This window comes from Pimephales promelas, chromosome 7, assembly GCF_988280905.1.
Source record: "Pimephales promelas chromosome 7, fPimPro1.hap1.1, whole genome shotgun sequence".
NCBI lineage: Eukaryota > Metazoa > Chordata > Actinopteri > Cypriniformes > Leuciscidae > Pimephales > Pimephales promelas.
In genome coordinates this window covers 22,262,157-22,288,911 of record NC_142775.1, presented here as the reverse complement: position 1 = coordinate 22,288,911, position 26,755 = coordinate 22,262,157, and the positions used below count along the sequence as shown (strand labels likewise).

The 26,755-nt window shown below is 37.6% G+C and overlaps 1 protein-coding gene across 1 annotated transcript; it reads right to left on the bottom strand.

Moving 5' to 3' along the window:
* Positions 1–12,247: 12,247 nt before the first annotated feature.
* On the bottom strand, positions 12,248–26,575 carry gtf2e1 (general transcription factor IIE, polypeptide 1, alpha). The gene is made up of 5 exons (XM_039682948.2): positions 26,485–26,575; positions 24,805–25,399; positions 14,815–15,016; positions 14,162–14,394; positions 12,248–13,264 (listed from the first exon to the last, which is right to left on the bottom strand). Exons 2-5 carry the CDS (start codon positions 25,250–25,252, stop codon positions 12,810–12,812), a joined length of 1,338 nt encoding a protein of 445 aa, XP_039538882.2. The 5' UTR covers positions 25,253–25,399; positions 26,485–26,575; the 3' UTR covers positions 12,248–12,809.
* Between the last annotated feature and the right edge of the window lie 180 nt (positions 26,576–26,755).

Sequence of the window (26,755 nt, the reverse complement as noted above, 5' to 3'; positions counted from 1 at the left end):
GTTTAATGACCACAGAGAGTCAGGACCTCGGTTTAACGTCTCATCTAAAGGACGGATAGTCACTTGATACAACCTACAGATGTAACCTGAAAGTAGTATTCTACATTAGTCTGACCTCAGAACACTCTAAGAAAAAAGGGTTCTATTTATCTAGCATAGGGTTCTTTACTCAACTCCAAAGGACATTTTATTCTAAAAAAGGTTCAATAATGACAAGAAAGAACACTTTTGGCACAAAGGTTCTTTAAAGGCTATTATTCATTCATATATTACATTATTATGCAACATTTTGTTGTTGTTGTTAAATTAAATGGCACTCTTCGTGTGATATTGATTAATTACATTTTTTTATCCACCATATCTTGAATTTTGTGATCATTCACATGCATTGCATTTTAGGGGTTCCAAATACGTAGCGCTTTAGAACCTTTTGAGGTTCTATATAGAACCTTTCCTTCGAAGAGTGAACCTTGTTTAATTCTGTTTGTGGTCGGTCATCATCTCAGAAATAAATATGGGTTGTAATTATCTGAGAAGATATTAAAACGGTTCATGTATAGTTAGACATGGGGATGCAGTCTGCTCTGGTTGTAAAGACTACTGCCAATCTTGGTGTTCAAAATCTGCATTAAGTGCAAAAAAAAAAGAGTATGAATATTATGGTTGTGTGCTTTTCTCACATATCTAGTGCACTTTGTCTATGCCTCATTCTTCCCATCATAAATCTGTATAGGTGAATTAGTGATGATGATTTATCAGCATATGACTGTCTGAACATCTCTGTGAATGCAACAGATTCACAAGCGTAATCTCTTTAGACACACTGAAGGGGATGAAAAGAGACAAGCATGCACAGCTTTTCCATTGAAACACACCGAGAGCACATCATCCCAGTAGCATACAGTAGCTTTGCAAGGTGCCATTTTCATTCCAAACTCTGTACTCGCATGATATGAATATGATAGGCAGCGTACAGATCGTAATACTCCTATCATCATCCAACACGTTATTATCTTTGTCCATGTCATTATTAACATTATCATCATTTACATAATCATGATAATTATAAACGACTTCTCTATCAGTGAGGGCGATGTTATGAGAAGATTATATGGAGATGAAGGAAAATGAGGACATCTGTTATTATTATATCCTTTGGTATATTTGATTTCTGAATTGAATTACAAGGAGATAAATCAATATGACAGTGGAACGGAGCAACACCAGATCCACATGCCCTCCCTCTTTCAATTTTGTTTTTCTCACTCTTGAGAGGGAAGGATTGTGTGCAGTGTGAATTACGGTTAGTGCTGACACACATGCACACAGAAAAACACACTTTCACTCTTTAGGCTGCATCAAACCTGACACTCTAGATGTAACATCTCCGTTGAGCTCGTCACTGATTTCAGTCCTTCATGTAAATGTAGTCTGGATTTTAAATGAAATGTTGTCATTTTGCATTATTTTAGGGTTGCTTTAAGGTTTGGGCTATATTTTAGTTCTGAATGTGTGTAAAAGCTTAAGCTTTTTTGACCCCTCCTTCCACATCTTGACTGATTGATTGATTGAAAAGAGAGATGTTGGGAGTGTAGCTCCTCTGTGATTGTGATGAATCTTTATGTTATTACACTTTGACTTGCTCCTCACACTAAGCTATTCACAAGACTTGGAATGTAGCTCACAAGTCATATAAATGTATTTGTCTTTTGCAGCTTGATAGACAACCGTTTGCAATCCATTTTTGTTGCACGGAAAAGACAAGCCTTAACTTTCCTGATTGGGTTTGGACATGAGGGTAAGTAAATGATTAAGAAATAGTTATTTAAGATATCATTCCTTTTAAAATTGCTCACCATGATGGTTGTCCTTTCATGCAGCATTTAGTTGATAAGGGATAGTGTCAAGGGCAAGATTCAAGGGTGTATGTGAGACCAAACAATCTCATGCCAGAAAGCTACTTGAAACTAGAAGCTATAATTTACAGAGAGAGTGATAAAATACATTTTTAATATTTTGCTTTTTTGTATTCTCCCTATAGTAAAATGCCACATAGCAACTGCTCTGTCAGTTTTTATCCCTTTAGGCGTGCGTCTCTGTTGAACGCATTGAAATCCATTACCCATAAGTGACGTTTATCTTTTTCTCCCTCTGGTGAATGTGCTTTTACTGGATTTTAGCATATATAAAACATGATAATCTCATTATACCTGTCACACATTAAATCAAACCGAAATATTGCTTCATGTGAAAATAGAAGCCAAAAGTAAATTGCTTAACATCATCTAAAAGCTAATCAATCTGATAAATTTCTCTTTTAACTGTCCTTTTCCCCCCTAAGAAATAGCATCTGTGATTTAAATTAAATATGAAAAATCCAACTTCTCTTTCTCACTCAGAACTTAAAAATGGCTTCAGGAGAATTGAGAACAAAATCTTTTTTACTGTTGTTGATTTTTGATGTTTTGGAGTTTGACAGGCCCAAGCTTCATTCAGTTGCATATGGAAATTAATTCACAGTTTCTGATCCGTGGAAAAAAAAGTGAGTAAATGATAACATTTTTTTTAATAAGCTGTCCCTTTAAGAATTGTATGATCTGAATTGAGCCAGCAATATACAGTATAGGCCATTGTTTCATCGTAACCCTAGTGCCTGCATCAGCATTTAGCATTTTAGAGGTCACAGGTAAATAGACAATAATCCTGAACAGTCTTTCCGTGTGGCTAACCTCTAACAAGAAGAGGTGTAGCTTGAGGAACAAATCACATTAACCACAGTGCCACCTTCAATTGCCCAACCATAAATCAGGGGCTCACATATGCACATGACACCAGCTGTGCATGTCTGCATGTGCATTTTTTAATGCTGATGTGATTTAATGCTGGAGGTTCATAACTGAAATTGCAATACAAGGACATGCGCCTGCTGCACATCAACTTCTTTAATATAATTTATGATGTGGGTGCTAAATAAGGTTCCTTATTTAGTGGTCCCTTGCCCTTATGTGTGAAGGTTTGCCTAATTATTATATTGATCAGTGGGTGGTACATTCAATTGCTTGAACAATGAATCTATTGATTGACTAATTTATTCAGAGAGACAAAGACCATGTAGTTGTTGGACAGACAATAGATTATCTAAACAGCCAGATACTTTAGATGAACATTGAGTTTACTTTAAGGATTTATAATGCTTCAACTAGACTAGAGCTTGTTAAATGCATTATGCCGAGCGCTCAGCGTTCAAACCGGAAAACGGGAATAAGCATTTCCGGTTTGCAGTGGTTACTTGATCTCTGAGGTGACTTAAAGGATTAGTTCTCAAAATGAGCATTTCCTGACAATTTACTTACCCAAATGCCATCAAAGATGTTCATGTCTTTCTTTCTTCAGTGGAAAAGAAATTGAATGTTTTTGAGTAAAACGTTTAAGGATTTTTCTCCACATAATGGACTTCAAGCAACAAGTCCAAAACAATGCAGTTTAAAAGGGTTTTGAAGAGCTTCAAAGGGCTGTGTGCGTTCCCAGCTGAGGAATAGGGTCTTATCTAGCGAAACGATCGTTCATATTCTAAAAAAAAAAAAAAAAAAAAAAATACACTTTTTTTAACCACAATTGTTCATCTTGTACTGGTTTGCGACGCACCAGGTATTACATCATTACGTTGGAAACCACAAAGTATTTTTAATTATAAATTAAAACAAAGATGTAGGATGATTTGAAGTTGGATGAGAAAATGAGATGGGATTTTTAACCCTTTCCTGCCTTTTTGACCCAGAGTACACAAAGACAGATAACTTAGATGACATGACGCATGACGTTTCCACAGTGATGTCATAATGCCTGGCGCGTCGCATACGACACAACATGAACAACTGTGGTTAAAAAGTACATAAATGTTTATTATTTTAGAAAATGAACGATCGTTTTGCTAGATTAGACCCCATTCCTGTGAGTGTACAGGTAATAGCTCCTCTTCCAGGCATATCAAGACCACGAGAGATGAGTAGATTACGCCCCCAGCGGCTCGGCTCCAGACTGGACAATGGTAAGTACACGGGTAATGGCTTTGGCCGAACAAAGGTGAGTGTACAGGTAATAGCTCCTTTTCCAGGCAGATCAAGACAGCGGGAGATGAGTAGCTTACATCTCTAGCGGTTCGGCTCTAGACTGGACAATGGTCGGTACACAGGTAATGGCCCCTCTTCAAGACAAGTCAGGACGGCAAGAATCGGTTCCAGTTAAACAACGGTGAGTATACAGGTAATGGCTCCCCTTCCATACAGGCCAACTTGGCCAAGACAATGGGAATCGGTTCCAGCCAGGCAACGGTAAGTGTACAGGTAATGGCTCCTCTTCCAGGCAGGCCAAGACAGCAGGGGATGAATAGCTCACGTCTCTCTATAGACAGTGGGCCGAGGGAAGATTTCGTGTTTTCAGATGATCTGTGGCGAGGGATAACCCAGTTTTTATGTACAAGTGTTAGGCTTATCAACGAAGCAAATAAAAATTGTTGCCACTCACATACGTTGTCCATTACTATAATATCGGTAACTGTCTCCAGGGTATTTTCTCTGCGAATAGAGCAGACAGCTATGCGTGGGGTCCGCCATGCATGACGTATTTGTTGCCTACACACTGGCACACATCTCACCCAGGAAAGATTGAACTTATTGACCACATGAAGAGCTCCATGCATATATTTGAGGAAAATGGACCCACCATTCCCTTCACAGGCATAAGTTGGGAGAAATTCATTAAATCAGTCTTTCTCTAATCCTCTTAGATTCCAGTAACACTTTATTTGGATAGTCAATCTGTAGATGCTCTACAGATGCTCTACAGCATCTGTATCATTTTTCTACTGAATGTCTGCAGACTTTCAACAGTTCAGCTATAGCAATAGATATGTAGATTGCCATAAAGAAAATGAAAATATACATTCAGGGACCACTACTGATAGTTGCAAATGTGGGTTTGAACGCTTCTTATGGGTTATAGATGGTTTGTTAAACATCTATAGATGCACTACAAACACTTCGTTGTTGAATGTCTACAGACATTCAATTATGAATTTATGATAATTTGTTGATAGTTTGTAAATCATGTACAGATGAACTGTTGAAAGTCTGCAGACATTCAGTAGAGAAATGATACTGATGCACTGTTGATACTCTGTAGAGCATCTACAGATTGACTATCCAAATAAAATGTTACCGAGGTTTAAGGGAACAGGTGGAATCAATCCATGGAGCATGGGTTTCCCCTGAAAGTTACAGACCAGTGATGTGAGAAAGGGTGCAGAACCAAAATCTATTATTTTGCACTGTTTTTAGTGGTAGAAGCAGAGCATGGTCAGGCAACTCCAGTAAAAACATGGGCTCTGAGGTCTTACGCCCGTGATCTCTACTCGTCCAAGCAGGCCCCACACCTGCTTCCAGTACAATGCATTATTTGCAAACATGAGACGTACAAGGTTCAGAAACACAGCAGGAAAATGGTAATTGCTTCTTGCCACTGAAGGGAGAAGAGATGAGTCTCTCTTTCTCCATATCCAAGACAGGGATTTGGTGGCTAGTGAAGCACGGTATCACTTCACCTGCTATCGAGATTATACCCAGTATCTGACCACACAAAAAAATTGGGAGAAATTAAACAAAGATATACGAAAATGGACAAAAAGCAGTTCTGCAAATCAGTCGTTGAGGAGAGGCTGTTTAAACAACGCAAAGTGCTTTAAAAAAAAAAAAACTGCACAAGCTGCCATGTACAAACCTCTGTCAGTGTGTAAACTGTAACAATCAGTCACTTTTGCTTGCAAATGTATGATCGTGCAGACGTGCACTATGATTTTTGGGGAAAATGTGCAAATGGGAGTGGCAACATTTTCCATATCGTTGAGAATAAAATAACCATCCCAACTTTACAAATCCAGGTTGTCCTTCCATGGGGATCATCCACTTAGAAAAATAAAGCAGATACAGACCCTCTGCCCACCATCTAGTATAAGACACACTCAACGAGCACTAGATAGTAAAACCCAACTCCCTTTGAGTTTAAACAATCTAGCAGGTCTTAGGCACAAACAAAGGCAAGACTTTACTCCCCACACTCATACTCAGAAAAGCACTTCAAACACTTCACACGTGCAAACATCCCACGTAAGCACTGCAATCCACACACTCACAGTGAATTGGGCCTTTGTTCGTAGCTCCAACCGTGTTCCTTGTCTTCGACTATGACTCGGGGGCAGGTGCAGAAGCTGGATCCTTGTCCTTGATGTATTTGGACTCAAAGACAACACGAAAGATGGACAGCTACAAGCGTGGCTGGTTTTGAGAGATCAGAACATCATAATGTTAGATTGAAGCAAACCATCATCAGAATGGCGTGTGCACACATGAACAGAATCTTCAGCTTCTTGGAGACTATAGTTCAAAGACAGCATGAAAGATGAACAGTAACAAACATACTGGCTTTGAGAAAGCAGGCCATCAAAGAGTTTAGTTCTCAACCAGTAATCGTCTGACCATCACATCCATGTAGGAACAAAGAGTTCCTAATCCGCATCACAGATATCTGTCCCAATCACCGATCGTCATCGTCTTCTCATGCACTTGTTTCCTCCTCTAATCCCTGTTTGATCCAAGGGAGTAATCCACCAGCCGGAAACTGATGTCCCCGTGGAGGCCGCCATTGGCTAACAAGCCATCACCTGTTGTTAGCATTCCATTGACTCCCATTCATTTTGGTGTCACTTTGACAGCAAATAACTTTACATCTGAGGCATTTAAAGACTCAATTTTTCCATTGTTTATTTCTAAAGAAACACAAAAATAAAAGGCTCCATTACTTTCTATCGTATGTTATGGCCTCGAAGAAGCAGTTTTTTTAAAAAATAGGCTAATGATTGCGTCATAACACGCGATTCTCTGTGGCACGGTAGAAGGAGAAGCTTGCGGGCAAGGGGGGGGCGTGGAGGCATAATGTCAAGTGAGAAGCCCATAGAGAGTTATAAAGTTGCTCCTGCTGTTAGCTCATGGACAGCTAATACTCACAATCTCCGGCTCTGCAAGATTCGGAAGGGACTGATTTAGATTCCTCTCGGGACAGAATTACAACTGTCAGACAGGTTGCTCACGTCACATCTACGTTGTGAAGCTCAGCGCTCAGGAAGTGAGTGCTTGTAATTGACTTGACTTTTCCCCGTTGAAGTCTATGGGGTCGCTGTGTCCATTTCTTTTTCTGCCTACGGTTTGATCATGGCTCATACGATAACCGGATGGGTCTCGCACCGGAAATGCTCAGGCGGGGAAACACTCCACAAAAAAAAAAAAAAAGGTTCCGCTTGCCTCTAGTCACTCTGTGATATAATCAACTAATTACTTTTAATTATAATTACTATAATTACTAAGAATTTACATGAAATGTAAGTAGGCCTATTAGATATTGTAATGGAACCTGCAGCACTCATAAATAAACCCATAATATGGCCAGACATATCACTCAGAACTCACTGTTCCGTACATCCCAAATATCCTTCTCTTTTACTCCTTCTATCTTTCAGACACAGCAAGTACGAGCTGACAGGAGGTATCAAAATGATTAGTATTGCTCAGCTGCGGGCAGATGCTGCTTTCAGAGAGATTCAGTGGAGAGATCGGCTTTGACATCAAAAGCGTGAGTCTAGCGCTTCCTCTCGACATGAGCACCGTTCCACTGACTCACATAATTGCACACTGACATCAATTAGACCTTAATGAGGGCGCCCAGATTAGATCCAAACAGAGAAAATATTAAATGTGACCTTTAGGACTGATAACACGTTTGTGTTTTGCTGGAAGAAATAGATTGGACACTAGCCCAATTTGGGTTTTGTGGCCATAATATTTACTGCATAGAAAATCAGAGGCAATTTGGAAAATCACCTTATAGTGACAATACTCATAATGCAATGAACTAATATCTTTTTAATGACTCTTTCTTTATTATTTGATTAGACCACCAAGAGTTTGAATCAGAAAAATATGACAATAACGTTGCACACTGTATATTTGTATACCCTATACAGTTTTGGAATACAGTGTATACTGTGTGGTATGCTAGTATTCCATTGCGAACATTGAGTTTTAATTGATCAAACTAAGTAGCCTATTTGAAAGACAGCTTCCTGTTCAGGGGGTGTTTTGTTCCCTCATCAGGATCCAATAGCAGGAACTGCATGTTTATGATAGAAACACTTCCCCCAGAGCAGAATGCAGCTCCCATGAGGACACACAATGATGTCACTGCTCAGAGTTATTGTTTCAGAAAACCAATTTGGAATCAGTTCAGTCAACCCCTGGAGTAGTTTATGTTTTCATATTGAACACAGAATCTTGTAGCAGGTAGTGTTCATGCCGGAAGTTGCAATGGTTATAGCATACTCTTAAAATTTCTCTTTTCAAAAAAAATAATTACAGTTAGTAAATAATTACACTTATCACCTATAACCTCCAGAAAGACTGTCCCTTTGATAAAATTGTACTACAAGCTGCTTTGGATGTTCTTGCCAAATGCCGAATATCCAAAATTCAGTCTGTCCAAAAATTAACAATAAGTGTACATGAATTTTTAAATTATGTAGCTAATTTTGCTAACTTTTTAGCTATAAGATGCCTTTTAGTGAATGTAAATAAGATCTTTTCAACATCACAAAACTATATATGTCATCACATTAACTATGAAAATGATTCACAATCATAAAATATAACTCTTGAAGTCAACTTTTTAGCATCCTATCAAACTTTACTTAGCTACATAATTTGTTTTGTAGTTGTTTTGCTTGAAATGCATATTTGTGTTCTCTTTCTTTAAAATAAATGCCACTTGCATGTTGTTTTCTAATGCAGTGACATTCAGATATGTTTGTGCATGGCTTTTTCGGGCCACTGCACGCCTCAAAACCAGACATGATCCAATTGAGAGGGAGTTCAATTCAAAAAGAGACGATCTTGAGTGTGTTTGTGTGTATGAAACGGGATGATATTGCTGAAAAACTTCTTCCCTCAGGCTGTGTAAATCACAGTGTGTTGCTGGCCCGCAGGTGTGTCACCAGGGAAAGACTGCATGTTGTGACACTCTAAAAGGCACAGAAGTCTTGTGGGAGAAAGCAATAATGCAATAACACCCACACACACAATCACGGTTTCGCTATCTTTGTGGGGACTCTCTGTATATGGTTTTTAAACTGTACAAACTGTATATTCTATCCCCCAAACATAAACCTACCCATCAGGGAAAACATAATATATTTCCCCCATGGTCCCCCGCTGGCTGTTCAATGTGATTTCAGATTTTACTATCCTTGTGGGGAAAGTATAAACCTACAGTATTTGCATTTCCTGAAAGAAAAGATTAGTGCTTGTAAGCTGGTAAAAAAAATAGCTTTTGTTTTAATAATAGCTGTGGTTTAAGGTATAATAATAGTTACAAACCTACATTAACAGAGAACGGAAGAGAGAAAAGGGTATTAAAGAAATAGACCAAATCACTGTGAAAATAAGTCGTGAAGAGTAATAGTCACAATTCAGTACGGATATCACTGTTGCATTTTGAATGCTTTTGAATAATTAAGTTATTTTTTTATGAATCTACAAGTACAAAATCGTAACATCATTGCTTTTTCTGTATTTTTGATAAAAGAAGTGCAGCCTGTTTGAGCAAAATAATCTAACCAAACCCCAAACATAGCGTATACCCATATCAACTACGCCCTTGTTTATGTTGTACTTAAGTAAATAAATATTTGAAACATGTTTGTGCCATATAATTATCTTGTTGCAGGATTTAACACCCCCGTTTCCAATTCACCCACAGCTTTCCATGTGAGAAACATTAATTAGTGTGTTTGGAAGTAAACAGAAAGAGAGGTAAACAATACACACCGTAACTAATGAAGGAGTGGCCGTGAGTTAAAGAGCAACATGTTCAGATTGGACACAGCAGAAGCAGCCGCAGGAGACAGCTAATGGCTTTTAAATGACTGACAGATGACAGTGTGTGCGCTTCCCTAATTGAATAGAGAAGGCCGTCAGATCCAAAAATAACCTTCATGAATTCATCTCTTGTGTTCTTCATTAAAAAGATGTAAAGGACGAAAGACTGATAAAACAGGACTAATCAGCAAACCAACCAATAAATAAATATTGACCCATGAAAAACTTAGATCTACACACTTCCTATGTCTCTTGGTGGGTTTTTGATTCTCACTTCACTTGCAGCACAGTAATATAAATGTACACTTCTGTCCATAAGCCGATTCCAACTGAACATTATATGCTACAAAGAGACATCTTACTTAAAGGGGGAAAATTACGTTATGTCGTTCCAAACTTTTTCGAATTACTGGGGTCAAAACTATAAAGGACTCTATTGACTTTCATTGTATGGAAAAACAAAACAGTGTATGTTCTAATCTACAGAATACGTAAAGAAAATTCTATCATTTTTCAAAGTGTAAAAATTGTGAATGCCTCTTTACTACTAATAACACCAAAGAAAGCTGTGTAGTAGATGAAACGCAATAGTTGTGTTAGGTTGACATAAACATTAAAAAAAAAAAAAAAAAAACATGAAGCCCAGAACACCTTGACCTCACAAACAGTGAAATAATCAAGAGAGTTCTCTGAATCTTCCATCTGAGAAATGCCTTCCAATTACAGCTGAGGTGGTTATAAAAAAGGGAGTAAAATAAGTGTGCTGTATGTGGCTAATAAAAAGATTGGGAAAGGCTCTGCCAATTCAACCCAGTCTGGTTGAATACAGAAATGGTACAAGGAAAAAATCATTTACAACAACAAGGTCAGCTAACATTATATAAGACTCATAAATATGCAAAATCCAATAAAAGCCTTTTCATTTGTGATTCATTTATATGTTAAACAGTGGTTTTGGCATGGTAACTGAATTGAGCTGAAACGTTTCCTTGTAAAAGTTTGCATACGCAGTACACACTTTTGGGAGTCTTATTGGTAGACCTAATCACATCTGTTCTCACAGAAAAAAATGTGCACAAAATTATATATTCACAATGTTACTCGCATCAGGGGCTCCAAATATAAAGCGTTCAAAAGTCTAATGTTCACAAACCGTGTTTTTGTCCACTGGTATTCTGGAAATAAATATTATTTGTTGGTTGAGTAATTGACATAAAATAATATTTCCCCCTTTTTTTCCTCCATCAAATACAACTAAATTCAAATAATAATGAAAATATGTATTTTTGTGTGCTGTGAGTGTGACAGCATTGATTTTTTTCTTTCATTTATTTTATCAATAAACTATATAAGTATAACATTTTAAGTGAAAAGGTGAAGAAAAAAACTTGCCTTGCAGACATCGAGCTCCCGTAAACCCAGTTAAAATGTAATAAAAACAAACGGAGAGAAAATGTTTACCAGTAGGAATTGATAATGACAGCATCTGACCTTTTATAACCGGCGGTAAATGTCACAAAATTGTTTATACTTGACTAGTTACCTCGAAATAGTGCAAATGCTCAAATATTTGTTATTTACTTTATATCATTACATTCTTTTTTAGGTTTCAAAACATTTTATTTCAAAGACTAAAGTAGATTTTGAAGCCACAAACTTTCAGTTCATAACCTTTAGACCCGCCCCCTACATTTAGACACCCCTTTTGCTCTGATCTGCAGATCCCCATAGTTGACTCCACAGTGCTGCACCTGTAATATGATGTGACAGCAGCACTGCCAGTTTTCTCTCTGGCTGCACATCTACGCACCACAGATTTTATCTCCCGCATCGTCTCATCCGAGCATCATCTCATCAACAGCTGCACCAAAACACATCCCCGGAGACTGTTCCCAATTCAATTACATGATCGCACATAAGAGGTCAATTCAAACATTTTTTGGAAACAGTCGATGGAAAAACCACCTGCTGTTCTAGACAAAATAAGCACAGTAAAATGTAATATGACAGCAGGATTGTAGTTTATGAAGCTCATCTTTTCATTCATATTCATCTTTGGGGTTGAGGTTTTTGTGTGCGGGAACACACAGATTCATGAATAAACTGACGTTTTTACACAGCTTTTTATTACTATAACTTGCAAGAAACTTGAAAAAGAAAACATACTTTATCCATTTACGGATAACAAAAACTGAAATAATGTCCACTGAGGCAAAAAAAAAGTGCTCATTTCTGCTGTGAAAGGAAAGCAATCACTCTTAACAACCATATCTCATCAAAACTCAATTTAATATCACGTCAAGGCAGTCAAGCGCAAAAAAAAAAAAATCCCTTGTCTTTCAAACTGCAAATCCTGCTAAATACTGTTGGAAAAAGAAACGAAAGCAAGAGGATGCGGAAATATGTCTGTAGCTTTGAGCAAATCAGAGTCTGTCATTTTCTGTCATTAAAAAGTCAATCATGCCAGAAAAGCGTCAGAACCCTTCGGTTTGGGGTTTTCTTTTGAGTCAAACCGTCCTAGAGGTCACTGCAGCAACACTTATTGGTTTGGAAGTCTCTGAAAATGGCGAGACCACAAACATACTGAAAAAGGAAGCGGTGCAAGTGTGTTTGCCAATGTATGATACTCGTTTACAACCGTGATAACTGGCACCAGAGAAGTTTTGTATATGAATATGACGGAGGGTTGAGTAAAAAAGAACAGTCAAAGGGTATAACACTACATTTCTCAGCTCTGGCACGCCGCACAACACCGTTTGAGATTAAGTGTGCAAAGGAGACAGATCGAAACCGGATCCTGTGGAAAAAAGTGCACAGACAGACATGATGAACTCAGTAATACATGTCCTGGAAGAGATTCTGACCCATCTCAATGTACGCCTCTTTCTCCTGGGTGCTCATCTGTTCCACCAGGTCGGGTCTCTGGCTTACTTCCCTGTAAGAGAAGGGTCTTCCCCCTACCATAACCACAGGGTCATCCCCGACCTCCTCAAACTCGTCATCATCGTCGTCCTCATCCTCTTGTGTTCCTGGCCGCAGAGCTGTAACATTGTGCGCCATGTGGGTTGGAGCCTGGGGCAAAGAGTCCTCATCCGATTCACTGGTATCGCTGTCAGAGTCGCTGGCGTTGGCCACTGGAATGGTCGGCCTGGAGACGACGGCACCCCCTGGACCGACTCCGCTCCTCTTCTCATGAATGAGTAAAGCCTGCATTACCTCCTCATTCTCATCCAGTGTGGCTCCTCTTCCAGGCATGCCCTCCTGGGTTTCTGTAGTGTCCTCGCCAGCTGGTGTGTAAAAATTTGAGAAAAAAAAAAACATTTTTTAAACATGAAAGTGCTATTATTTCCTTTCTAAAGCCATAATATAGCTCTATATTAGGAAAAGGCCACAATTTAATTTTTTTTTTTTATGATAATCTTCCTTCCATCCTAGTTCCACTCACACTTCCATACATTCAAACCTATTAATGACTACAGTTCCAAAAATAATTGAAGTTTACATTGGGTTTCTTTTCAGCCTTCTTTAATGGTGTTAAATATGCTAAATGTATATTTTTAACCATATCATGATTTGTGCGGGTGGAAGTCAAGACAAGACGGTTGTCATGTCAAGCCGCACAGCAACAGTTTGAGTCAGTCTACACTGGATGTGACAAAGCAGACTGTTGCAAATCTATTTGCTCTACATGTCAGAGTAAATCAGAAATAGAATGGGGCATCAGTTTACATTTGGGAATTGGTCGTGTCCAGTGTAGACAGCTTCACTGATTATAATGAGTTATATTTGCTTTTGTCATGTTGCGTTGCCCTGCTTGTGTCTGCTGTAGACATGGCGCAACACAAACCCACCCCGAGCAGACCTCTATTTGGTAGTCATTGTATTAAAAGAGCAGCTTGGATATTCCGTTATATCTCTTTTTGTATTCCACAGAAAATCAAAGATGTTTAGAGTGACAATAGTGTGAAATATCCCTTTCAACCAAATAAAGCCCTCACCCTTATACCTAGTTTGACTATGCATTCAGACCAAAGAGGTATATGAACAAAAAATAAATCAGGAAAATCATGAAATGCATAAAAACAAATATGTGTATATGTCTATTACATAACAAATATGTAAATATGCACCCATGACCAGAAAGAATGCTTTCATAATGATACAATATAGTTAATGTGACTTACAGTTCTTCAGTGCATCCGTTTCGCTGTACGCCCCCTGCACCGTGCTTTCTGTCAGCCAAACGGGCCTCTCTTTGGGGGCTTTGCCTTCAGCGGTCTGACTAGGCTGAGACTCCTGGTCTTCCATGCTGATGACCACATTCTGCGTGTAGAGGTCATAGGACGAGCTTTTGGTTTTCCATGTGTCTCGATCAGCCCCTGCAGCTGCTGCTGCAGACTGGGCGGCCCGCTCCCGACTGTGAAAAACAACAGAGGTGGATTACTAAAGTGATATAACATGAAGCTGACTTACATTGGGCACCTTTTATGACATTTTTTCTTTAATTAGTATCCACTAAAAGTGGAAAAATGCTTTAAAGCAGATGATAATGAAGTCTCTTCTATCCAGTTCAAAATACATGGTCTATTTTTGGGATATTTTAGTATGCTCAATATTTCTATTTAGCTAAAAAAAAATATATATTCAGTTTTAGATTTTAGTACTTCAACTTATTTTATTTCAGTTAGTCACTAATGCAACATTTTTATTTTTCATTTAAGTTTTTCATCTAATATTTTTATTTGATCTTATTTCAGATTTATTTCAATTAACAATAAAGAAATTATTTGAAAGGTTTTAGTTAACTAAAGTCTTCTGCATATAACTGGCCACTGACCTCTGTTTGAGGGCTGGGATTTCTGACGGTTCAGGCTCCAGAAGGTCATGAGATAAGTTGATGTTCTCCGTCTCTCGTAGCAATACGTAGATGGGCTCAATCTGCTCATTAAATCGTGCCACCAGAGTGCGGGCATCTTTCTTTGGCACAGCCGATTCGTCTTCTTCTACTTCTGTTTGACAGAAGGTACAGCGGAATGTTTCTGTGTTTGAGAGAAAAAAGGTCTTAAATAAAAAATACCAAGTGTTGAGACAGTAACAGTGTTCATCATCCCTGATCCTTAACCACCACAACGATCCCATCCATGATGTTTGGTGCCTCTGGGTAACTCGGTTTAGAAGTAGGAGCCTGGAAAATCTTTTCCCGTCAAGGGGCTCCGTATCTCCAGTTCCCTGTCAGCCAGGGGCTCCAAATTCTAGTTTTTCATGTTCCCTTTTCCCACAGAAATGGTGCCAATTGCAGAGCTGGAGCCAGTGCCCAATCTGGCCCCCATCCTCTGGCGTTTCTAGTTCTGGGCCAGAAAAATTGACTCAGCCCTTCAAACCTGCTGGTCTCAAAGCATGGACCACTAATGTCAGTGGCAAGGGGGGTGAGATGCTGTCTTCGCCATACAAAGTTTTCAAACCAACAACAAATCAGTCAGGCTAAACAAGACCGCTCCCATTATAATTGACTAGATGTATATACTACTTGAATTGGTCAACACTGACAATTGAGTCAAAAATAAATGAAATATTTTATAATTACAATATAGTTCAAAAGTTTGGGGTTGGAAAGAAACTTGGAATTATTATTTGTTTTTATGCTTGAAATAAGTCTCTTATGCTAACAAAATCTGAATTATTTGCATTAAAAAAACTGTAGGTAACACTATTTCGATGGCCCACTTTAGACATTCTACTACCTAAACGTAACTTTTCAAGTAGATTTCTACTTATTCTACTAACCTTAACCTAACAGAAAAGTAATACTCTGAGAGATAATTGACATGTAGTTACAAAGTTATTTATAGTGTTTACCATGGTCTGTCTGAATACTTAATTCTGATTGGCTGGAACTAGGTGTGCAATAAAACCGTTTAATGCACAGGTAGTTCCAAGTTTGTTAATAAAATAGCTTTGCTATTGAATTGCTACATTATATTTCTCAGAAAAGAGGGGGTTACATCACTATTTTGAAGTAATTAAACTCGCAGCTTTGTTGTTAATAGAGAGACTCTGCACATATGCAGATACAAGTATCTCTCTATGTATATAATTAATTCAAATAAATGCTTTAATTTGTTTATTCAAATGAATGTAATCTTACTCACTACTTTCTGATTCAAAGCTTGCAGAATGCTAGATCTAACGAGCCGTGACTGATAAAAATTACCGTTGTTGCCAGTCAAATATTGCGCTGCAAACATTACTAACAGATTTAAGTTTTCCACTGCTTCGCATCAGGCAAAATGAGAAATGCATATTTATTAAGAATAACAGGTTGTGGCTTAAATATAGTTACAATTCAATGCCATCTAGAGGATGGAGCCAAACCCACTGCTGACCATTTAATATTATTGAAAGAGGAATAACACTCACAGACACAAGGACAAACATACACAAACACACACTCAGCCCCAGCACTTACTAGCGGTACCACGGCAAGCGAATCTGGTCTGGTTTGCCATCTGCTGCTGAAGTTATTTACAGCCTTCCGACAAGAACACACACAGCAGGGCCCAGTGTATGAGTGTGTGGTGTACACGGCTACTAGTTGAATATCAAATACGCGCACTGAAATATTTTACAAATGTGTGTACTTAGCATTTAATGGTCAGTCAGAGATGGTGAGCTACTATTAAATTGTAGCTTTTTACTTAGAAAGTCATTCTTACTTCTCTTATTCATGTAACTTTTGATATCACAAACACACAACACCAGCCATGTATTTTACGATGAAATAATCTCATGTTGTTGTGCTGAGTGCATGAAGGCTTCCGAGTTTCTGGCCTTGAGGGGAATTGAACGAGTAAACGATTCCCTGCAATTTCCATTTTAAAAGCTTTGCTGGAAAGTTGACAACAAAATCTGTGAAAGCACAACTGAAGAACAATCACCTCCAGCTAGGCCCTTTTACTACAGAGGTCCGCTCTGCCAATACAGGACTGGAGGGCGGAAAAGAAAACAATTTGATGAGCACAAAGAGAGAGAGAGAGGCTGTTAAAAAGAAAAAAACATTCAGGTGAAGGGAAGATAAAAAAAGTCTTCATCACATTTGACACAGCTCCAGAGAAAATATTGACAAGCCCTGAGGGAACATTTTACCGCAGCCCTTCTGGTCAGTCAGTCAGTCTGCATGTCCGCACACAGAAAAGGAATAAAAAAAAGCACAAGCAATAAAGAATGCAGAGACAGGCTGGATTTTAAATGTCTAAATAAAGATGTGGCCATATCAAGACACAAGGAAACATCATGTAGTGAAGGAATAAGGGCTTAAACAGAAGATGTACAGTCTATGTAAACATGCACTAGCTTGACATGTTTGACCGTTGCACTCGCTTTTTCAGTGTCTCGCGCATAACAAAGGGATTCTAAAAACACAGCGCTCAAGTTAACATAAGTTCAACAATTCGGGTTTTTTCACACTTGTAGTTTGGTTCACTTGATTGGTTACGTTGATGTGGAACAAAATAAAATGTTCACAACCCATTTGGTTGGCTTTTATTACATATATTTTGCGATGGAACTTACCGAAAATCCAAAACAATGCTGAGTGCTAGGCTAAATGTGCTCCTTTTTATGTACGTAGCCGACATGTGATGGTATTTTGACCAGCTAAGAACTCGTGAAGAGAGTAAAGGAGTCAAAATAGCGCCAGGAATCCACACCGAACTGCGATGGGCAACATCACGACTATGACAGAAAAAAAAACAGGTATGCTTGAGCAGTCTGTCCTTTTCAGGGTTGCATCTTGTCGTTTACATGTCTTTGGTCCATGTTGAGTTAATTTCATTTAATTCGAAATGCACCAGAGTTTGGAAGTGGACCAAGACCCATCTTTTCAGTGGTCTCAGTCCCCTTGTTTGGTGCACACTAGGATTTGCTTTGGATGGCAGCGTTCATACTTATTTAAATGAACCATAACAGAGCAATCGTACCAGGGTTCGTTTTAATCAATCCAGATATGCAAAGTGTGAACATAGCAACACAGCCTTTAAAAAATGCATCTCTAGATCGGTTCAATCCCCGATTCCACCTGACCAAGTGTGGAGGTGTCCATGAGCAAGACACCAACCCCCAGCTGCTCCCGACGAGCTGGATGGCGCCTTGCATGGCTGACACCACCGTTGGTGTTTGAATGAGTGGTGAATGTGAGGCAAATGTAAAGCACTTTGGTGGCCATTGGGTTTAATTTAACTACCCTGCGTCTCACATTTTTAAACAAAAACACTCTGCTTATTTAAATGAACCATACCCCTAGTAAGAGGTCATTGTACTATAAAAACATCCAGTAAGTTTCAGAAATCAAAACTTCCATATTAGCTTAAAAACAGATTTTATTAAAATGAAAGCTCAGAAAATTACTCGTTTCGGATCGTCACATTATGACGTAATGCAGTATCAGATCAAACTACTTCTAGATCATCACATATTTGGCCCCACCCACTGGCACGTTAGTCAGACAAGAATGATAGAAGAGAGATGGAGGATCACTGGACTAAATTCACATTACCTTTCAAAGGGATCTTAAGGAAAGTGGTTATTTATTTATTGCATGTTAAATGGAGGGAGACAAAAATAATCACTGACCCAGAGCTGCAGATAAATGGAAGTTAAAGTAAAATAGTAATACTAGTAAATAAAGTATATTTATAGTATATAAAGTAAAAGACATCTATTTTTCTTCCCATGTCATTGGAGGCTCCCTAGACGACAGTAATCGGTAGAGATATCAAATCCAAAGACCTGGACAATTAATAATATGACACATGCACACACTCCGGTTGTCATCTTTGTTTTAAGGCAAAGTGTGCATCAGGCCCGCACATACACACATCATCGCAGTGATCTAAAGGAACATGGCGCAGCGCTGTTAGCGTGTAGGCATACATTAAGGCTTCTGTCGGTGAGCAGTGGGCTGGTGTCTTTGTGTTGATAGTTTTTGTATTATCTATGAGATATGAATAGAATGGGTCTGGCTTACATTACATAGCACTCTCACCAGTGATTCAGAGCTCTTTTGAAAGCAGGATGGCACTTTGTTCAGTTGTCTACGCCAAAGAACAAAAGGACTTTTGTGATCATCCCTTAAAAGATGAATAAAGAATAATTTCAGCATTTGAGAGAGGATAAAGTTTGGTCTGTGCAACAGTGACAAATGTACCACATTGATTCCAATTACATGCAGCAGACATAAAGCAATAATAATTAAAACAAAAATAAAGTAAAAAATAGATTTTTCTTATTTAAAGAACTGTATATGACAGTAGATAAATGTTCTGGATTCTATATTCAAGTTAAGCTCTATAGACAGTACTTAAACCCCATTCAGAAAGGATTAGTTTTTCAGAACATCTGGAATGATCATTAACAATATGCACTGGATAAGCAGTGTCTGTAGTAAATGCCCAGATGAGCGTTTCTATAGCATTTATGCAAAGCCTTTGGAAATTACTGACCAACCACAAAACTTAAGTATTAACCATGTATAATTCAAAAGTTTGCAGTTGATACGATTCTATTTTAGGGGTCAAGCCCAAAAAGGGCAGTAACCTCCATTGTATCCTTTAGTTTGTTTTTTTTTTGTTTTTTTTTTTAATTATTCCTCCCGAATGGGAGTCTATGATGGCCCTGTGAACGCAACATGAGAAAATTATGAAATTTCAAATTGGCACAATTGTAGAAGATGGTAATGAATAGTGATTGACCAATGTTGGAGTCTTGACCAACTACTCAGTGCACAAATTCATGAAAGGTTATAACCCTAGGTTTTGAACCCTTTGTTCAATAAAAAATAGTTTTTGTTCACCCGATTCCTCTTTTCATGCTGACTATATTCAAAACCTTACATTACGATTTTTACATTTTCTAAATAAAGTGCTCACTGAATAAAGAAATCTCTGTTGTGAAGTACCTCTTTTAAAGGGATAGTTCACTTTGAAATTAATTTTTGGTATGTTTTAGCTTACCTCAAGGGCATCCAAGATGTAGTTGTCTTTGTTCCACAGAAGTTTCAATTTTTATATTTTTATACAACTATTTTTACTACTGCGGAAACAAAGACACCTACATCTTGGGTGCCATTGAGGTTAGCTAAAACATACCAACATTTATTATTTTTAAACATACATTTTATTATTTCAAAGTGAACAATCCCTTTAATTTCCTGGTCTCCTTCTATTGATCAACATACAATTCAGAATTATAGAAACTAAATTTTAATGATTTTTAATTATATGGATGCCGATACCTTGACTGACACCAGTTCCTGAACGAGACTTGTTTCGATATACCAATTTTATGAAATCCCTTTTAACAAGATTACATTACAAATTACCCGTCACTGCACATCACTCTCAGATAACCGAAAATGGGTAAAAAGGCGGGATTAACTGAAGTGATGTGACGGCTAACAGACTGAGACAGCAGACAAACGGCTAGTAGTGACAGCAGCTGCAATCCACCTGTTACTCACACATTGCACGCCCTTAATTATGCATAACTTCAAGGCTTAATATAATTCAAACAGATGAGAAACAAAAAAAAAAAGAAATAACTAAAATAAAATAAAAATTCACCCCTCCTCACAGTTGTCATGAAGGACAAAATTCTATGGGTTCTATGGGATTGCAGTTTAAGTCTCTTCCATGCTGGATTCAAGAGAGAGACCGGAATATTGCAGCTCAGTTTTTTCCTTGATGCCTTGCCACAGCTAATCAAGATGCGTTCTTATTGTCTCACTGATATTGATGTATCAAGGCAAATTGGTCGATGCCTAAAAAGTATCGAATTCTATTCCCAGCCGTACTTGGAGACTGGAAATGAGATTGCTTTGTGATGGCAAAAAGAAAAAAAAAAGACTGCTTTGTGGTTTTACCAATTAACAATAGCATGAAATAGCAGATGCCAAACACAAAACGAATCAATTGAAATACCCATATTGTTTTACCCCTGAAAATTGGGTAGTTACGGCCCTGCTATATGCACATGTGCGACTCAGAAAAGACGACTACAGGGAGATAACAGAAATGAGACAGAGTGAGGAGGACATGCCGAGATAGGATCAGCGAGTGACTTACCTGGGCAAGCCTGACGCTGTCAGATCTCCTTATCTCCCCTAACACCTCACCAATCAAAGAGATTTTCATAGATCAATTTGTTTTGCTCAACGAGGGGGGACCTGGATGCGCTTGACCAATCAGATCAATACAATCTACTGTTCTAATACATAACTAAACCACCTAAGCATAAAAAAGGCAGCACAGGGTGAAAACATCTAATTCCAAAACATCCATGTTTAAGCCTACACAGAGGAGAAACAACACGGTCTATCATGAAACTCCTATTTATAAAATCCTTTCAGGTACACTGGTCCAGAAGAGAACATGGGAAACAAGTATACAATGTATAATAAACATGGGAAACAAGTGGATAATGGCAGGGTCTACACAGGGTTAGGTATCGTTGGCCATTCCGTTCTTCAGCTCTATCCTCGCCAATCCTCCTGATGTGTATCCTAGCAACAGCTTTGACTCCCTGACTGCCAGTTTGCTTTCAGCAGAGGTTAGGGTGAACACGTGCCACCACTGCCACGCGGCCTTTACCTATTCCTCAAACACTAATCACTCACCTCTGGCACTGCTCTCAGCCCTCCAACTCTCTCTCTCATTCCTGTCCATTCCTCTCATGTTTCCATCCCTCTCTGAAACATATGCTTTGTATAAAGAGGAGTTCCTCCTGTCTGTCGGGTACAAGATGCTTTTCATATCCCCTATGCAATAACATATACAAATGCAGGTGGAGCTCACACATTAAAGAATGATATGAAGTCAGGGAGAGAGACAGAACAGAAATAGGAATATGGCTAAAATGTTCTTTGTGCATCATCTGTGATATGCTGTTGTTATTAATTTCAACTTCATAAATACTAGGGGTGTAAACAATATATCGTGCCACTATATATCGCAATACAAAAATACAACAATACATATCGTGGATAGTGACAATATGTATCCTGGATAGTTCCCCCAAAATAAAAATTACTGTGTGAGAAAAAAAAAATCAGGTTTTCAGAGTTTACATTAAACTGCTATATATAATATTGGTTATAATGTATAATAATGCAATGTGGGAACATTTGTAGGTGCTGATAATGCCAAATGTGTGATGTTACCAGTAAAAAGTGGCCGACATTATTTTAAATATATCTAGTCAATGAAAGCGTGCAAGCATATTCATTTACAATAACTCAGTAATTTAATTTCAGCGTCAGAATCATGAATATTGCTATTCTGGTGTCACCATTGTCCTTGGGTTACAAGCATATTCATTTAAACCCATGATGCAATATTAAATTTGGCATTTTAATCAACAGTGCATTTTTGGTTAACCTTATGTCTTGGAGTATCACAATAATATCATATCATGAGTTCAGTATCGTGATATGTATCGAATCGTGACATGAGATATCTCTGATATTTGATATCCCAGAAAGGGTGGCTGAAGGCTGATATAATATAATTTATATATAAATATATAGACAATAAGGTTGTCTAACAGAATAGAGTAGACAAATTTGCTCAGTTTAAAAGAGCTTTGAAATGGATTACACATTACAATTAAACACGATTCTCTTATTTTCCCACAAAACCCTAATATTGTAGTCTTATTTAGTCAACAACAGTGGATGAGCTTTACGTTTATGATTCTCTGAAAAAAATAACTAATTCATTTGGGAATCAGATGAAACATTGTATGGTTGTCATTTGTCATCAGTCTGTATGGTTAATGCACTGAAAATGATCGGCTCTTAGGAATCATTCGTTCAGGAATCAAACTGAATTTGTTCAGAAATCACCATTTGTTAAAATTACACTACACAGATCAGGCTGAAGAATCAGCAGATGTAATGTCGCTCAATAGTACTGAGGGAAAACAGTTCCGTTTTTTCAATTCCTCATGACTCCTATCCCTAGCACAGCACCGGCAATAGGCTACACAAAATACTTAATTTAATTTAAAATATGGAATAAAACAAAATACATCATTTGAAATATGGAATCATCGCCAAACACAAACTTAGTTTTTTTCTGGGTTTAGTCCTTTATAAAAGCTTAAACAGGGATGGCTAGCAGTGCACTAAGCTTCACAAATACTCCATCTCTGAAACCATTATAACGCTAGTCACGTCAAGAATAGCACTTATGTGTGTGTGTACTTCACTAAGTACATAAACCAGCAGCTGTTGAAGTCAGAATTGTAAAACAGTAGGCACAAAGCAGAAAGTCATGATGATGATGTCAATGCGGTATGCTAATCCCTACAGCCGCCTCTATGAGATTACAGCCTGTTTATTTTTAAACCTATGAAAATAGTTTCATTTTCTTTCCTGTCTGTTATTACTGTCTGCAATCTGACGCAATTCAGCATCAGTCTCCAAGTGAGGTTCATTCAAATATTTTGAATGCATAACAACTTTTGACCTCTGCTGCCATCATGTGTCTACATACAGTTCTGCCACAGCGTGGATCAAGCATTTTAAATGAATTAAGCACTAAAATAGTCCATGTGACTCGTGAGTACAGCAGTTCAACCTTAATGTTATGAAGTGATGAGAACCATTCTGTTGCAATGACGTTACTGTCAATAGTGACAGAAAGATCTCAGATTTCATCAAAAATATTTTCATTTATGTTCCGAAGATGAACAAAGGTCTTACAGGTGAGTAATTAATGAATTAATGATGCATTTTCATTTTTGGGTGAACTAACCCTTTAAGAGAAGATCTAGAGAGACCTATATTAGAAACAGCTTCCCAATTCCTAATGTACATGGGTTTAGGATCTTAGATGAATCGCAAATTCCTCATCTTTGAAATTAGCTAGGTATTAAGACATTTAAGCAGGATTCTTCCTATAAAACCACACTTAAATTACGGAATAATATCAATTTTAAGCTTAAAACTTTATTGTCTACATGAAAACTCCAGAGAGCGTAAGTAATATACTTCTTGATTGGAGAGCTTTTTCTAAATGATTTCAACATTATGATCGCACAACTGTTGTACAATAATATATTTTATAACTCCTCATTCCTCACTTACCCATCACCTAAAAAATTTCAGAAAAAAATAATTTTGCTCCATGAAAATTATATATACATATATATATATATATATATATATATATATATAGCTCACCAAGGCTGCATTTATTTAATCAAAAAAGCAGTAAAAACAGTAATATTGAGAAATACCATACTGGTTTTATATTTGAAAATACATGTAAAATGTAATTTACTCCTTTGATAGCAAAGCTTCATTTTTCTTAATTGTTACATCTTGATCTTCCAGAAATCTTTCTTATATGGTAATTTGGTGCTCATGAAACATTTTACATTATTATCAATTATAAAAACACTTGTGCTAAAAAAAAAAATAATAAAAATATTTCTGCAAAAAAAAAAAAAAAAAAAAAAAAAACATCAACACCCCCACCCCCGAACCCAAACTTTTGCATAGTACATGCAAATAAAGTAACGCAGTTCTACCCACTAATATTGCTTTATAGTATATAGTGGAAATAGGAAATGTTTCCTATACCATATATGTTTGTTCCATCATAAAGTCCTGCCTGAATGCCAAATAAATTAAGTCTTTTAATAAAACGTCCCAGAAGGAGAGCTTACATGTTTACAACATTCAAGCAACAGGAAAACCACAAATAAATACAATAATTCAGCTAATATCCCACTTCCCAACACTGTCCCACAGTTTACATCTCATACTCACCAGTCATGGGGTCAAACAGCTGGTTGGCCTCAAGGTCAGTGAAAGTGTTGGTGCAGCAGGGGCAGCGGAAGGAGGCTCTGTTAGTCGAGTCACGTTCATCCGTCTCAATGCGTCTGCGCATGTGGTCCAGCTTGTACTTGACCACATTAACCAGCAGCCGGTAGTTAATGAAGTAGTAATTGTGCCGAGTCGCCTTGCCGTCAGGCGCTGTCTCCACGCGCATACGGCATTTGACAAACTTGTCAGCTTTGAGTGTGTTCAAAACTGAACGCAACTGTTTGCGGTCGAACTTGAGGAGCTCCAACATGTCCTCTTCACGTACACAAGGGTTCCTGATCAACACGTCCAGCGCAAGAGCGTGCTCAATGCCGTAGAAACCCCGGACAACTTGCTTGGCCAGACGTTTAAGAGAGGCAGGGACCTCTGTGAGCAGATCTGGCTCAGTCATGATGGAGGGGAGGGAATGATGGAGAGACAGCAAAAGCAGTTGAGATGGAGGTATTTCAAGACAAAGAATGTGTACTTAGGAAGAACAGGAGTGGATAATAGGAAGGGCCAGCTCAGGTAGATGCCTTTGGGATACTAGGAGGTAGGTCTGTAAAAAGAGGAAGAACAGAAAAAATGAGATCATTTGTACATATGATCATAAAACTGTATGTGCATCCAAAAGTCAAAAGTTCTATTTGTTAGAGAAAATGGTAGCAAAAACTGACAATTTACAGATGTTAACTTGCCTTGATCCGCAAATCTTAACATTTTTTATCAAAATAATTGTTATATTTGTCAGAAAAAATGTATTAATATTTTTACTTTCATGTAGCTTCAAGACAGCAATAAACTCAAACACATTTTATGCTGTAACAATGACATCATTAATGCAATAAATTGACGATTTACTAGTAAATTGTCAATTTATTGCATTAATGATGTCATTGACACAGCATAAAATGTGTTTGAGTTTATTGCTGTCTTGAAGCTACATGAAAGTAAAAATATTAATACATTTTTTTCTGACAATGTGTCATTATAATTTATTATTTATAAGTCCTTGTAACTAATGCCCCCAAGATAGGTCATTCTCACAATTTCAATCTATGACCAATCTATGTTAGCCAACTAGAAGATTATTACCTTAAAGACATTCAAATCAGTACAATTCACAACGTTTAATTTGTTTGTGTGGGAGGCCATTGGTTGCTGGTCCAACATCCCATGCTGGACCAAGATAATCATCTGACTAAACAACATATAGAAAGCTTAGAACCATAAAAGACCAGTTTGGACCAGCTAGAACCATTAAAAGAACCAGAAGCTGGTTTTAGATAAGTTTTCATTTTAACAACAATGATTCATGTTAAAAGATAGCTTATAAACAAATGTGAGGGAGCTCATTTTAAGACTCATATATTGACCCAGTTTCAGCTACTGTAGTTTAAGAAGAGACACATACTATTTATTAGCCACAGACTTTATAAAAAGTAACGTCACATAATAATCTGAATGAAAGAAATAAATGCGCTGAATCTAACTAAAACAATCTGACAGTAAGTTACAGCTCACTCACTACAGTTTAATATTAGATTATCGAGATTCGGTAAATTGAAAGATGCAGTTATATTAATACATCTAGTAAAACAAACATCATAAAAAGCTGAACGATAGAAAACAAACAACTCAAACCTTAAATTTTCCTCCTGTTTTTGAACAGAGCAAGTTTTCTAGTTAAACATCATGCTAACGATTAGCGGAAATGACGCCCAGGATGTTGCTGAAAAGTCCAGGAAAATAAGTAATAATTCATTACATAAAATGTTATTATTTTGTATTGATTACTGAATTAAGTTACAATTTTAAATATATCAAATAAATGTTCATATTTAATTTCGAAAATTATTGCAATAAAATAAATAAATAAAACAAATATGTGTTAGATGCCTCAGTCTCAGTCCCA